At 38.3% G+C, this 16735-nt stretch overlaps 1 protein-coding gene across 1 annotated transcript in view; it reads left to right on the forward strand.

The window, feature by feature from the left end:
* Nucleotides 1-16735, forward strand: part of ERCC6L2 (ERCC excision repair 6 like 2) — a 115506-nt gene that overhangs the window by 59418 nt on the left and 39353 nt on the right. Inside the window, exons 10-15 of the mRNA XM_056126478.1 lie at nt 1105-1176; nt 1900-2045; nt 3422-3517; nt 5106-5205; nt 12171-12323; nt 16086-16166. Coding sequence (XP_055982453.1) covers nt 1105-1176; nt 1900-2045; nt 3422-3517; nt 5106-5205; nt 12171-12323; nt 16086-16166 — 648 coding nt within the window. The remainder of the gene's footprint in view (nt 1-1104; nt 1177-1899; nt 2046-3421; nt 3518-5105; nt 5206-12170; nt 12324-16085; nt 16167-16735) is intronic.

Here is a 16735-nt window from a genome sequence, read left to right on the forward strand (position 1 = left end):
TTTCACTGACCTATCCAGAGAAAATTTGAATTTGTCTTCTAGGAATATATCCTGAGGATGCAAAAAAGCACAGTAGAAATGACATCTGTACCTATATGTTCATTGCAGCACTGTTCACAGTAGCCAAAATCTGGAAACAACCCAAGTGCCATAGAACAGATGACTGAGTGGTTAAAGAAACTTTGGCACATCTACACAATGGAATACTATGCAGCTGTCAGGAGAGATGAAGTCATGAACTTTGCTTATAAATGGATAGACATGAGACTATCATGCTCAGTGGAAATGAGTCAGAAAGAGAGGGACAGACATAGAAGGACTCCACTCATTTGTGGAGTATAAAACAACATAACATAAAGCAGACACCTAAGGATAGTAGATACACGGTACAGATAGATTGTTCCATAGCTGGAAGCCTGCCTCATGAGCAAAGGGGAGAAGGCAGCTGGAATGGAGAAGGCATCACTAAGAAAAAGATGACTGGAGGAATCAGTCGTGATGGGAGATATGTGCAGAAAGTAGATTAAGGACCAAACATGAAAACTTCTCAGGGTCTGTATTGCAAACCATAATGCCCAAAAGTAGAGAAAGATTATGGGGAATCATGTCTGCTATCAAGGCAGGGGGAGAGGGGGATAGAGGGGGTATACTGGGGATATTGGTGATGGGGAATGTGCAGTGGTAGAGGGATGGGTGTTTGACCATTGTGTGATTGTAACCCAAACATGAAAGCTTATAACTATCTCACGGTGATTCAATAAAATTTTTTTAAAAATTTAAAATAATTGTTCTCTCTCTCAAGTTTCTGAACATATTGTAGGTGTAAAGATAGTGCATTTTGGAAATTAGATTTATTTAAGTACATTCCATAATTAAGATGTTCCTTTTTTACTAATAAAGATAAAATTAAATGTATCAAGAACTTTGATGATAAGCTCATACATTATTCTCTAATTCATTATTCCCCATATTAGAAAAGAGTGAGGAAAAATAACTGAAGATGTCCTATAAAAACTAACTTCTAAAAATTCATAATGGTTGCATGTGTGTGAAGTCAGCTTGTGGCTGTAGTTGGCTCACTGGTGTTCAATGATGTATTCCCAGGTCCTTCAGCAGCTTCTGACTCATTGCAGGAAAAACAGAGATAAAGTTCTTCTTTTTTCTTTTTCCACTAAGGTGAGTTTCATTCTAATGTATTCTTGATTGGATTGGTTAAGCCCTAACCCTAAAAGCACAAAACCCAGGGGATCTCCTGTTGTTATTTTGTCTCATAATTGAAAAAGGAAATGGAAGAAGACTAACTTAAAACAGACCCTCAGATCTCAGACTTCAGACCTGTTACATTGTCACACCACAAAGATACTTTATAAAATTTTGTTAGTTTTGTTAATACGGTGTTATATACCATACACCATATTAAGAGTCTTAGGATATGGGGCCTGGAGCAATAACACAGTGGGTAACCCAGGTTCAATTCCCAGCATCCCATATAGTCCCCTGAGTATTGCCTGGAGTAATTCCTGAGTGCATGAGCCAGGAGTAACCCCTGTACAATGCCGAGTGTGACCCAAAAAGCAAAAAAAAAAAAGTCTTAGGATGTAGAAATGGCAAAAATAATAGAATGCCTTTATATAAATTTTTAGCCAATACTTTTAGTTTAAAAAAATTAAAGATCAACTTTTTCCCTAAAAGATTGATTTTTTGAGAAAAACAGCTTAGTAAATATTGAAGTCAGTTTCAGGATAATGGGTAAAAAGACAGAAAAGCATTTGTCACTCTTATAATTATTAGAAAGAAATTGTTAATTGCAATAATTTATACTTGGTAATCATCTCAGCAGTAGCGTGAAAATTCTTAAACCTTGAATTCTTTTTACCCACCTCTACCTTTCCTCTCTAGTTACTTGATGTGCTGCAACAATACTGCATGGCATCTGGACTCGATTACCGCCGACTTGATGGAAGTACCAAATCAGAGGAAAGAATCAAGATCGTGAAAGAGTTCAACAGCACACAGGATGTCAGTGTTTGCCTTGTCTCCACAATGTAGGAAAATAAATGATAATTTTTATCTAATTGCTACTTAGAGCTAGTGTAATAGTGTAATTTTTGCTATTACTGGATTAATTTTTGATGATGATGCCTTATTGATTTAGTGAGAGCAAAAATGCTTTCGTGATTTAAGTGACAGAATCTAGAGTTTTACTGAAACTTTTATTTTCCTTATCGTCATTGAATTCTCATTATGTATCTGCGTTTATAAAGATACCAATTTGAGAAATGGATGTTTCCAACAAACAGGAAATGTTCTTAACATAAATTTTGTAATCTGAGTAATCAGATTTAAATCTTAATTGATTAGTTTAGAATTTTTGTTTGTTTGGGGCCACACCAACAGTGCTTGGTTTCCTGGCTCTGTACTCATAGATTCTTCCTGGAAGGCTCAAAGGACCAGGAATTGAACCTAGATCCTGGCTGTGTTCAAGGCAGCTGCTCTATCTAGGTACTACCTCTTCGACCCTGAGAGCCATTTGTGATGGTAGTTTTCATACTTGGTCCAAGGATCCTGAAAGAGCTCTCTGCTTTCAGTGCACAAGGCATTTTCCTTCTTTATTTGTTCCTTGTTTCAAGCAGGTGAATATAGCTGGATATATGTTTACTGGAATATAATCTACTATATAATATATTTTATTTATATATAACATCATCCCTCTAGGACAGCCTGGCAAGCTACTGAGAGTATCCCGCCCGCATGACAAAGCCTGGCAAGCTACCTGGGATGTAGTCAATATGCCAAAAACAGTAACAACAAGTCTCACAATGAGATGTTACTGGCGCATGCTCGAGTAAATCGATGAACAACAGGAGGACAGTGCTACAGTGCAGTGCTATTACATATAATACGTATTTTATTTCTACAGATTATATATAACTAATGATATAGTTAACCTAATAGTTAAGTGAAATGTACCATAAGTTTTAAATGGTAATTCTAGAAAAAAATCTTGCAGAAAAAAATATTTGAATATCTAAAACTATAGAAATTAGTAGTCTATTTACATGAATGTTGATGGGACCTACCTGGCGCTGGCAGCAGCTGGTGGGTGTGACGCCTACCTACTGGAAGATGGGGGGTATGGGTGGAGAAGGCCCAGTCCCAATCCGAGTAGGCTTGGAGACCTAAGCCCCGGGACCCACATGTCTGGGTTCCTCTGCCAGTTCTTTCATGCATGAGGCCCGTCCGGACGTGTGGAGAGTGGTCCCAGCAGAATAGTATAAGATAGATATTTTATTTATAGTTTAATCACTTGTTTCATTATGACAATGCAGTGTTGTTTTGTTTTAATTATAGATATGTGGTACAATTGAATTTTAGAGCAACTTTTAAAAAATGCTTAATGTGGACTTTTTGTTTTCTCTAGGGCTGGTGGACTAGGGCTCAACTTTGTTGGTGCCAATGTTGTTGTATTATTTGATCCTACTTGGAATCCAGCTAATGATCTTCAAGCTATTGACAGGTGTAATACTTAGAAAATTTTAAGTGGGCTACAAATATTTTTAATTTTAGTACTACATGGAAAGTATCATGCTAAGCGAAATCAGTCAGAGAGGAATAGACATAGAAAGATTGCATTCATCTGGGGAACATAAAGTAACAAAATAGGAAACTAACACCCAAGAATAGCCGAGATTACTACCAGGAGGTTTACTCCGTGGCTTGGAGGCCAGCCACACATGCTAGGGGAAAAGGCAGCTTAGATAGAGAAAGGAGCACCAAATAAAGGGTGTCGGGAGGATCCTCCCAGGATGGGAGAAGCATGCTGAAAGTAGACTGTAGACCAAACATGATTGCCATTCAATGCCTGTTTTGCAAACCACAACACCCAAAAGGAGAGAGAGAACAAAAGGAAATGCCCTGCCACAAAAGGAAATGCAGGGTGGAATGGGAGGATGGGGGTGGGAGGGATACTGGGATCTATGGTGGTGGAAAATGGACACTGGTGGAGGGATGGGTATTTGATCATTGGATAATTGAAGCCAAGCACAAAAATTTCTAAGTTTAAAACTGTACCTCATGGTATTTCACTAATAAAAATTTAAAAAAAAGAAAAATATTAAATGAAAAATTTGATATAATAATAAAAAAAGAAATTCTAGAAATTAGAATTCTGGGATAGAGAGTGTATTAATAAATATGCTTTGGCTCTTGGTTGATTAAAAAAAGAAAAATTTAAAAACTACAGAATTTAGAATTTTTTTTAAATATTAAGAATTTTATTTATTTATTTATTTTTTAAATTTTTATTAGTGAGACACCATGAGGTACAATTGTAGACTTACAAATTTTTGTGCTTGGGTTTCAGTTATACAATGATCAAATACCCATCCCTCCACCAGTGCTCATTCTCCACCATCCCAGTATCCCTCCCACCCCCCATCCCCCAGAATTCAAAATTATTTTAGTCTCTATGATCTAGAAAGTGGCAGAAAAAAAATCCTACAGTAGAGAATTGTGGAGGTAGCCCGAAGGGTGGGGGGCATGTTTTGCATCGTGATGTTCCAGACTCAATCCTGAGCACTGCATGGGCCCCTGAGCACCACTGGGAACAACCCCAGAGCACTGAACCACGAGTAGCTCTCAAGCACTACCAGCTGTGGCACTAAAGCCAAAACAAAAAAAGAAAAAAATCGTGACCAGAGAGATCATATAGCTGCAGGGCACTTGCCTTGCATGCAGCTGACTCAGGTTCAGTTTCCAGCACCCCGCATGGTACCCCAAGCACCACCAGAAATGATTCCTCATCCAGAGCCAGGAGTAAGCTTTGAGCACCACCCTTCCCCCTTCACAAAAAAAGCCGAATAACTGAAACCAAAACTACAAAGTTAGTAGAGGGCACAGGGAACTTTCAAGCATGGAATTAGCAATGATTGCATGTTGAGAACAAATCAGAATGTTGAAAAAAAGCATCCTTTTTTTTCATTTGTTGTCAATCATGTTCTTTGGCTTTTGGGCTATACCCTCCAGTGCTCAGGGCCTAATCCCTGTACTGATTCTCTGGCCCTTCAATTGAATTGTATTTGTTTTTGTTTTTAATATTGTTGCAGAGCATATAGAATTGGGCAGTGCAGAGATGTCAAAGTGCTTAGACTGATCTCCTTGGGAACTGTGGAGGAAATCATGTATTTACGACAAGTATATAAGCAGGTAAATTTCTTTTCTTTTGTTTTAAAACCTAGGAATAATTTGCAGAAAATGTTTTCTTTAGTCGCAGGTACGAATTTTCAATCACAGTAATTTTGCAGTCCCATTACTACATATATATACATATATTTTCTTTTTGCTTATTGATGTGACTCATCTATGAAATAAAATAGCCTAGTATCTAATAAAAGATGATGGGTATTTTTCAAGCTTCATATAAAATAGTTGCTTTATGACATAATTTCAAGATGTGAACCATTAAAGAAAATTCAGCCATAAACTTGATAGGATATAGATAAGGTTCCAGTCATGTTAGGGAAAGATAGCCAATGCGGTTTGAAACTGATTGAAGCCTAAATCGAGGCCTCATATCGAGAGCACACTCTGACCTCCCTGGTATGCTCAAATATTTTCATGGGGAAATTCCAAAAGTAATGTTTTAAAAGGACATAAAACTTTTGGGAGAAGAAGGAAAAGTTCTCTGTGTGACCTACAAAGTATCATTAACCTTGAAAGACAAAGAGTGGTTAGGGTCAAATTGAGGGGAAAAAATCAAGCTAAACAACTGAGGACAAATGAAAGTGGTGGGTGCAACTTCTGGGTATTCCAAACTGACAACAGATACTTAAAAAGGGGGGGGGGGGGAATAACCTTTTTGGAACTGCTGGGGTCACATTTTCCTCTCTGGATAGATCCCCAACATGTCCTAAAACTGCCTCGCCCTCTCCCCCCACCCCCAGCGTGCTCTCTCTCTCTCTCTCTCTCTCTCTCTCTCTCTCTCTCTCTCTCTCTCTCTCTCTCTCTCTCTCTCCCCCTCCTCCCTCCCCCAGGTGAGGTTAATCTGGCTGACATCTTCCAGCTTTATTTGGAACTGGAGGCAAGTTCTCCTTGCTTCCAGCTCAGCTGATGCCTCCACACTTGCCTTCAGCCATATCAGCAGTTCAGCTCCACGTCTCCCAAAATTCTGCTTGCTCTGCAACCCTCCCAGGCTGTGCTCCACCTTTCTAGAACCACACTGCAGCTCATCATACCTCACACTGCTCACAGTTACACTTCCTGTCACTTAGTGAAGACAGGCAGGGAGAATGAGAGCAACTCCCAGAACAATCTCTCTGAGACTCCTAGGGGGCTGAGTCACTGATTCCCTGTCCTCCTGTTGTTCATCGATTTTTCTCGAGCAGGCCCAGTAATGTCTCCATTGGAGACTTTTGTTGTTACTATGTTTGCCATATCGAATACATTACGGGTAGCTTGCCAGGCTTTGCCATGCGGGTAAGATACTCTCAGTAACTTGCTGGGCTCTCTGAGAGGGGCGGAGGAATCGAATTTGGGTCGGCCATGTTGGCTGCATGCAAGGTAAACGTCCTACCCGCTGTGCTATCGCTCCAGCCCCTTAGGGGGCTAACTGCCAAAATTCATCCTCAACACAGCAAGTGTGTAACAAACCAATGGGAAACATATAGACTCCCACAAGGTTAGTGACTGCAAGCAGAGAAAGCTCAACCAGCTCTGTAGACTCTATGACTTTGGTGGATATCACAGTGAGGATATTTAGTGAGCTTAAAGAAACGATGGCACAGGTAGTCAGTAAAGCACAAAATAATATGAAAGCCAAAAGGGAGAAAATTATCATCAGAAATGAAGAGTATGGTAGGTATTAAAAAAATTCAATAGAAGATTTGAGCACCAGAATAACAGCAGATGAGGAGCACCAAAATGAGATGGAAGGAACCTCTACAGAACAACAGAAGATGGGGAAGACTAAGAATGAATAGCACATCGGAGAATGATGGAATGAGTTCTGGAGAAACAATGCAAGAATCACCAGTCACTGAAAAACAGAAAGACAAATCTTATGAAGACCCACTAGTTAAGGAAATCATAGATAACATTTTCCCAAAGTTGAGAAATCCAGGTACCCAGACCCAAGAGACCTGAAGAGTCCTAGTGAAAATAGTCTCAAATAGAAAAACTCCATACACATTGTATTTAGAATGAAGGAAACTACAGATAGAAACAGAATATGAAAAGCAACAGGACCATGAAGAACTCACATGCGAAGGAAAGCCCTTGAGATTCACAGATCTATTAAATGAAACTGAGCTAGAAGAGAGTGGACCACTATATTACAAAAATGGATTAAAATTAAAAACCTCCTAAAGAACGCTGTATCCAGGTAGATTACATTCAAATTTGAAGGGATAATACAGAGCTTCAAAGACAGGCAACAGATCAGGGAATTTATAGCCTTGAAGCCAATTTTGAAAAAAAAGTATGAAAGGTGCTTCTTTAAAAAACAAGACAAACTCCTCAGCACTTCTCACTGAGGATGGCCTGCACTCACGGTGCTGTGGCTGCCTCTTCTGGACTAAGAAATGTTTGTTTACTCCTATCCTGCTTAGGAATCGTATGCTTTTCAATAACATTAACATATCATTTATATTGAATGTTCTTCTGATCAGGTGTTTCATTTCTTTATATCAGTAGAGTGTTTTGTTTTGTTTTGGGACCATGCCCAGCAGTGGGCAGGGCTTATCCTTGACTACACTCAGGAATCACTTCTGTCAGGGCTCAGGAGACCATACGGGATACCAGGATTCAACCTGGACTGGCTGCATGCAAGGCAAGTGCCCTACCCATTTACTCTCTCCAGCCCCACAGAGTTTTTCTATATTAAAATCTCTTTCTTATTAATGCAGATATTTAAGAAGTACCTATAATATGTTTGCTTACGATAAAACATACTTTCATACTCTTATAGGTATATTCGGATTGTTCCCTTAAATTTTTCTTAATTCTTCTTACTAAATTTTACATTTGTTAGACTTATGTATTTCATGTAAATCTAAAGATATATTAGCACAGAACTATTCACAATGTTAAGATTTTAAATTTATATACCTGTAAGTAAAGTAAAGGCCCTCCCGTTGATCATTGATTTGCTCGAGCAGGCCCAGTAACGTCTCCATTGGAGACTTTGTTGTTACTGTGTTTGGCATATCGAATACGTCACGGGGAGCTTGCCAGGCTCTGCCGTGCGGGCAAGATACTCTCAGTAGCTTGCCGGGCTCTCCGAGAGGGGCGGAGGAATCGAACTCGGGCCGGCCATGTTGGCTGCGTGCAAGGCAAACGCCCTACCGCTGTGCAGAAAAATACTTTATCAACTTATCATTAATTTACAGTTTTGTGGCATTTCAGAAGTTTAGCTTTATTCTTCTATATGTGTATACGTGTCACCATCTCCACAGTAAATTTAAAAGAACAAAGGTCTTCTTCTCATGTTTGGTTAAAAAGGAACTGAGAACAATGAATGGCCGACATTGCTGGACCTGGAGGCTCTGTCTGTGGAGCTGTGCCATGGGGATGCTGATGGGGAGGCCCTTGGGACACTGTACAAGGTGTGGCTCTGGCGGGGAGAGGGGGTGGCAGCGTTGGGATGATGCATGCATGCCAAGTATGGTTGGCAGTATTGCAAATCCTGGTACCTCAATGAAAATGGTTAAAAATCATATAGGGCATCTTTGAGGTAACTGTTGTGGTCCCCCTTTGAAGTATCACTGAAGGTCTAGTAGGGCGGTTTATCCTTTGTAATACCGCCCCAGATGTATAAAATTGCAGTCAACAAGGCTGTCTACTCTCAACTGATAATTGACAAGAATACTCTCAAGTAGTAAGTAGAAATACTCAAAGGAGTGAAGTATGACAGTCTAATTTTTTTGCTGAAATCAAGAAGAAAGCCCTTCCCATTGCCCAGAAAATTTAAATACTTCCATCTTACACCTTTTGAGTAATTATTGCAATATGTCATTGAGATAAGCATATAAAAATTCTAAAAATGAATACCAAACAAAAAGTCATTATTGAAAAGTTTTTAAAATAATAAAAAATTATGAAAATATTCCTCTTAAGCTATTAGAGCCCAATCTCTGGAATTTATACATTTTACTGTATTATGAAGGCTGAAGAGATAACACAGTGGGCAAGGCGTTTGCCTTGCATGCAGCCGACCCGTTGGCTCAGGTTTGATTCCTTCGCCCCTCTCCGAGAGCCCAGCAAGCTACTGAGAGTATCTCGCCCACATGGCAAAGCTTGGCAAGCTACCTGTGACGTATTCAGTATGTGAAACACAGTAACAAATACAAGTCTCACAATGGAGATGTTGCTGGACCTGCTCAAGCAAATCGATCAACAACAGGAGGACAGTGCAGTGCTACTGTATTATGAGAAAATGGTTCCTTGTAGATGTGAGATGAGATTATGCTGGATTTTTGACCTGTTCCTAAGGTCATAGTGTCTTTATAAGAAAGGCAGAGGAAATGTGGCAGAGATGGGAAAAAGGACAGTACAAGCCAGAAGGCAGAGGTCTGGGTGAGCTGACCATATGGTAAGGAATGCTGACAGCCAGAGGCAGGGTGAGTCATCCCTGGAGACCAGGGCAAAGAGGTAGACCTACAACAGGTACCTTGATTTGAGCTCAGTAAAACTCAGCTCTAGAATAGCAGAAGGTTTAATTTCTGTTGTTTTATGGCACCAGATTTATGTTAACTTTTTAAGGAGCCATGAGAACTAACGTAAGATATTGAAGAAGAGAAAAAGAAAAAAAAACTTTTAAAATTAATATATTTTCAGAGTTAACTGAGGGAACAAAAACAGACTATTAGAGAAATAATCCAGAAATAAAACCTCTGGAGAAAGCCTAAGTCACAAAGCACAGTTTCATCTAAAATAAATATAGAAGTATTCAATTACTTTAGAAATATGACTATTGGTACTGAAATTTGACCAAAAACGTTGCAAGAACAGAAAATTACATACCATTATCTCTCATGAACATAGTGAACAAAGGATATAAGTATTTTTGCTTTGAAACTTTATATTTATCTTGAAATTATGATAAAAAAACAAAATTTATCCTCAAACATTTTTAAGTATACTATTCAGTATTCACATTGTGTCACAGATCACTATAACTTCTTTTAATTACTGTAGTTTTTACAGTAGTACAAATACTATTTCACATTTGTAGTACTGCTACATCATGCCCACTGAGAATGCAGAAATCCCTTCACTGTTATCCCAAATTCTCCCCATCTCCAACACATCCCCTTTTTCCCTCAGCATCTGTGGATAACAGTTCTATTGATCTCAAGGATTGTGTCCAATAGTAATTTTCTAATCCCTTGCTGTATTTCATTATACTCAGCATATGAGCCAAATCTACCTGTTACTTATCTCTTTTTCACTTAGCATGGCTTCCTCCAGTTCTGTCCTAGCTGCACAAACTTCTCATACCTCAGCAAATCCGTTGTATCTGTATATTGGAATTTCTTTATTTACTTATATGTTGTCGGGCACTTAGGTTGTTTCCAGAATTTGACTGTTGTAAGTAATGTTCTGATGATCATGCAAGGTAAGCACTGTAGCTGCTATACTATTGCGCATGCCCTATTCTAGTAATTGACTTTTGTGTATGGTGTGAGAAAGGAATCTTAATTTTTTTTTAATGTAGCTATTTAGTTTCCCCAGTACCATTTCTTAAGGAGGCTCTCCTTGCTCACTTCCTGTATCTAGCCCCTTTGTCAAAGTAAACTGTCTATAATTTAAGTGTTTATCTCTGATCTCTCCATTCTAATCCATTAGAATTGCATAGAAATGGTGGAAGAAGTCATGCTAAGTGAAGTAAGTCAGAAAGAAAAAGACAAATAAGCAGATCTCAGAGGATGTCTTTATTTTAGTACCACATGGTTTCATCAGTATGACTTAGTTGTAGAAACTGAAGTCTGGGAGTGCGGCAATTCCCATTTTCTGTTTGCTTAGGATAACTTTTGACTGTTCTGGAAGTTTTATGGTTCCATAGAGATTTCTCTAAACTTATTTCCAAAGTAAGAAATTCTTTCTAAATGGTAGCTGATACAGGATTTTAGGAATCAAAGAATATAAAGATGTTTCACATGTATTAGATATTCAGTAAAGTGACTGTTAATAAAAATAATTAATTTTAGTGTCCTAGAATAGTTCCATGTAGTTTAAAGATCGAGATCAACTGATGATGGTCACAATAAAGTTGCACTTCTTACTAATTTTAGTAAATGTAAATTGCTTTTTTGTTTGTTTTTTGGGACACATGCAGAAGTGCTCAGAGCTTACTCCTGGCTCTACACACACGGATCACTTGTGGTGGACTTAGGGCACTTTATAGGATACCTGGGATTGAACTGTGTCAGCCACTTACAAGACAAGCACCCTTCCAACTGTACTATCTCTCCAGCCCCTTAAATTGCTTTCTGTTATGTATTCTTTATTTCAAGAGATTTTAAATATATGAGATTAATCAGATTATACTTGATTTTAAATTTTTATATCACATTTGATAACTACAAAGAAAATAAATAGGCAATTAATAACAATAATTCTAAAGTGCTGCTTGTCTTAAGGGTTTCCTCCCATTCTATATTTTCTATAATTTTCTTTCAAAATGCACTGTTTCTAAAACAGTGATTGAGTTTTGTCATTAACTGATAATGTAACCTAACCATGATCATAATTAGTTTGACACTAATTTGGTTACTATATAAGTACTTTATAATTATATTGGGCAATGCAGTGATTATTGCTGCCTATTTCAACTGCTTTCTGCTGTAATAAGTCTAGAAAGGAGAAAAATGCCTCAACCATATATTGTCCTATCAGATGGTTCACATCAAATCACTGTTTCACAGAGATGGAATCTTAATATTGGAAATCTAAGACATCTTCTTTAATAAAATCAGCCAGATAATGATGGTGATGATGGTGACGTTGTCACTGTAATAGCAACATCTTCTGCAGAAATTAAAATGAAGTTTCCTCCTGAGGAGGTTCTTCTGCCTGCTCCAGTAAACCTGTGTCTATACAGAAAATGCCATGAAATACTGATAAATCATTGGAACAAACACTTCAAAAGTATCTTGTGTTTTTTCCTGTTTTAGCAACTTCACTGTGCAGTGGTTGGAAGTGAAAATGCCAAGCGTTATTTTGAAGCAGTTCAAGGATCAAAAGAGCATCAAGGAGAGCTTTTTGGGGTCAAGAATCTCTTCAAATTAAGATCCCAAGGGTCTTGTCTTACAAAGGACATCTTGGAGGTGCGAAAGTTTGGGGGTTTTTTGATGATGTTTTAAAAATGATTTTGTTCACGGTTGAGTGTGGCAAGATGGCACTGGAGGCAGGTTGAGGGCGCGACTTCCCGGATTAGGGGCTGACCCCAGGAGGGAAAGGCTGTTTGTCCCTTCGCCTTTTCCCCCTGGTGGCAGCGGCATGGTGGCCACCATCTTTCAGAGCCTAATGGACAGCCACTGAGACTGCAGTGACGAGGCACGCGGGGCCTCATGGGATGGGGGGTGGAACCAGCCCATCATATGCTCTTCATAATCAGCAATAGAAAACAGATTGTCTAATTATATCTTTTTGGCAGGTCTGATTGTTGGGGAAAATTCCAAATAATAATGGTGGGACTTTTGTCGTAATATTGAATGTGATCAACGTAGAGAGAGTAAAGTGGATATTTGCCACACAGGCAGAAGGAGGGGTGGGGGGTATACTGGGGTTCTTGGTGGTGGAAAATGTGCACTGGTGAAGGGATAGGTCTTTGATCATTGTATGACTGACCGAGACTTAAACTGAAAGGCTTTGTGGCTGTTCTCACAGTGATTCAATAAATAAAAAAATTTTTTTAAAAAATGATTTTGTACCTCAGGAAACTTGAAAGACAGTGTTGATAATTTTTCAAATATTTTTGTTTTTATTTGTAAAAATACTTAGAGCTCTGTTTACTTAAGATAAACTAAAAAATGAATTAATTGTTCCTCTAAGATTTTCCTATGTATAGTTGCAATTAATATACATGTAATTGGAAAATGTAAACTAGATAATGTGACCTCGAAGGGCATTTTCTGGCTAGCATAGAGAACTTTATTATTTAGAAAACAGCTGTTGAGTCAGAAACTGAAAAAGAGAATTTTCTAAATACGTATTTCTAAACACGTTTTGATTTAAAGTTACCAAATACTCTCTGAAATGCAATCGTGGAGTTTTTGTTTTCTATCCTCAGTAAATATCCCACAGCAGTATTTTAAACCTCCCAGTTGTGTTCATCCTCGGCATACAGATGTTTCTTATTCTTTAATAATAATATTCTTCATATCTTCAACTCTTACAGGTCCTGAGTATATCAATTCTAAAATGCTAAGAATATTAACCTACTTTCTAGTTGATACTGATATAACAATTCTGAAGTATTTTTAAAAACTTTCTCATAGAGATGTCTCTGGAAAGTTAAGAAGATTTACTTCCAGATCTTACAATAAAGCTTGAATATACTTTATTTGGTGAACACTGTAAAAACATTCAAGTGTCCTAAAACTTACACCATTTTAGTGGGAGATGGAAGAGAACATTTGCATGGTGTAGCATCATGTAGCATGTAAGCTTGTGTTAAGCACGCTCAGAAGCACCTGTGAGCAAGCACTGATGATTGAGGAAGAGAAAGGTACCTAGTATTTGGAATCTGTGAACAGAGTTGCTGTTACATAACATCTGATGCAGACTGTTGATTCTGAGTCCTGCAGGACGCTCACTGACAGCCTCCCATGTAATTTTTTTTGCTTTCTGCTTTACGTTATCTATACCATGGTTTCCCTTCAGCAATTATTAATGGAAATTTATTTCGGAAATCTGAGCTTATGCTAAATACCAGGTGGTATTTATTTATAGAGCTAAATTTAAGAGATGACTAAAACAAAAATCCTTTCTCTAAACAATGTAAATTATATTTAGGGGTAGACAGATAATAAAAGATATTTAAGTAAAACATATAGTATGTTATGATGGGATACAAGGAGGAAAAATAGAGCTTATAGAATAGAAATGAGTTTGGAGAGTTAATATAAAACATAGAATTATAGCTCGTGATACTGTATTGCAGACTTTACAATTAAGAAACTAGATTTTTAATGTTCTCACTACAAAAATTGATTTTTTTAAAAAAGAGTTAAGTTTAAAAAACATTAAGTGATATGGTAGACGTTGTTAAATCCACAATAGAAATTCTTGGCAGTATATAAGTGTATAAAATCATCATGTTATATACTTTTAACTTACACCATGTTCTATGTAAATTATTTCTCTATTAAAAAAAGAAGAGTAAGGAATGGCACTAGGAAAAGCCTTAAGGAAAGTGCACTGTAGTTCTAGATGGAGCAGCTAAGTGAGATACCCTGTAAGATGGCAGGTGGTCCCTTTGAGAGACAAGGAGGCTGCATCAGAGGAAGATGCTGAGGCTTTGAAAAACAAATATGCCCAGATTCCATCAAGTCCAGAGGTGAGAGGGATGGGGTTGAGTGAGAGAGAGGGCCAGACACCTGACAGGAAGGCAAGACATGATCGAGCAAACACTTTGAGACAAAGATGTCCCGATATATACCAGTGTCCAGATGTGGAGAGGTTGACCACTCTTGGTCTATCACTTTGACTAACTGCTAGTCTGAAGACTGTTAGACAGGACAGATGCCAGTGCACGGGTGTAAAGAAAGCTGCTCTATAGTCTGAAGTGTTGAAAATTAGACTGTGAAAGTGTGGAGCAAAAGTAAGAGGCCAGCTAGGAGGAGAGAGACTGCAGCAGTGACCCAGTCTTCTGGCAGTGGCAGGATTTGCTCATGGTTAAATTAGAAAGTGTGAGGAAAAAGTACCAAGAAGGACTCCAGGGAGTCTGGCTTGAGGATGAGAAGACTGAGGTTTCTGTTTGCCTTCTGACAGAGGTGCTTGATGCCAGTGGCAGCTGCATTGAGCAGTTAGCATCTACTGCAGAGCACAGTAGCACAGGAAAGAAGGAGGCTCTTCTCTGAGCAACACCCTACAGGGTAGATACTTATTTGATTCCTAGTGGCTAGAATCATGTCATTGGTGTGGGGCATTACCACTGTAGTGATAGCAGTGTTATTTTCTCTTGTCTTATCAACAAATAAAACCTATAAAAAGAAATTATGTTATGTCCTTTTGAAGGAAAATTTCTAGAATCCAGGTCATTAAATATTTCTCCCAAGTGACACAGCAGAAACTTGAAAAGCATGCTTTCCCAAATGGTGTAGCAAATATGTTATATATTTAAGATCTTTTTTGTGACTTTTAGTTTCATATTAAGGTAGGCCTTAGGGGCTGGTGTAATAGTACAGCAGGTAGGGCATTTGCCTTGCACATGCTGACCCGGGTTTGATTCCCAGAATCCCATATAATCCACCAAGCACCACCAGGACTGATTCCTGAGTGCATGAGCCAGGAGTAACCCCTGTGCATTGCCAGGTGTGACCGAAAAAGTAAAAAACAAACAAAGATAGGCCTTTTCATTTTGATACCTGCTCTTCAGAGGAATCAATGTATTTTAATGACTATTAACACCATGTTAACTAGACTGTTAAGTTCCTAGTCTCCACATTATTTGTGAAGTTGAAATCTTGCTACTATGCCCTTACTGTCATTTTGTTGCACAAGTTCGGTTTTGATAGATATGTTTACTGAAAAAGTAAATTATTTTTGCTCTCCTGCTAGATCTTTTAATGAAGTTTGCTGCAAAGTACTGTTAGTTTTATATCTGAAAAGAGTAAATGTGAACCCAAGAGCATTTAAAGTGCCCAGTACCTTTCCACTGCACAGCTCTTCTACCTGACAATCCAGAGGATTCAAGAAGGCTCTGGAAACTGCATTAGTTCCTCGATTAACAGGTTGAAAAATAACATTTAGAGAGGGAAATACAAGCTGTGCACTGTTTTTCTTTCTTTACTCCATGTTATAGAACACTGTTGCTCCTTGCCTGACTATCTTTACACTGTGTTCTCCGTTTGTGTTCTGAACAGAGAGAAGGCCAGGTGGAAGCAGGCGTCATGACGGCCACCAGCTGGTTGAGAGAGGAGCCTCAAGCACATCAGCAGGGAGTGGTGAGCAACTTTAATACATAGATCAGAACTTCTAGGGAACAAGGACTGTGCCCACTTTAATTTCTTTAGTTTTCCCCTTCTCTTTTTCAATATGAAAAGAAAAAGTCTTTTAATCTCACTCATATGTAAGGGACACTAATCAAGAGATGGTACAATATCCAGTAACAACAGATTCCTACACTCTGACAGCAGAACTGATGTTACCAAGACGTGGGAGAAAGAGCCGAAAAGGCCTTATGTTCTGTGGTAGATGGTTAGGAGCATCTTGGTGGTGGACGTGGTATCATAACACTAAACCCCCTAAAACAAATATTTTTACTTATGTAAACCCTTGTTACGGCAATTAAAAAATATTTTAAGGAAGTCAGGGACATGTAGAGTACTATAGTAAAATGAATAATTTAGATCCGTTTTACATCTAATATTATAAGAAAAAGTATATCTAATATTATAAGAAAAAATTCAGGAGTAATCATTAGGCATTGAAATTTTAACTGTAAGAAACAGTAAATCTAGGGGCCAGAGTGATAGTACAGCAGTTAGGGCATTTTCTTTGCACGCTACTGACC

This window comes from Sorex fumeus, unplaced genomic scaffold (assembly GCF_029834395.1).
Source record: "Sorex fumeus unplaced genomic scaffold, SorFum_2.1 ptg000063l, whole genome shotgun sequence".
Lineage (NCBI taxonomy): Eukaryota > Metazoa > Chordata > Mammalia > Eulipotyphla > Soricidae > Sorex > Sorex fumeus.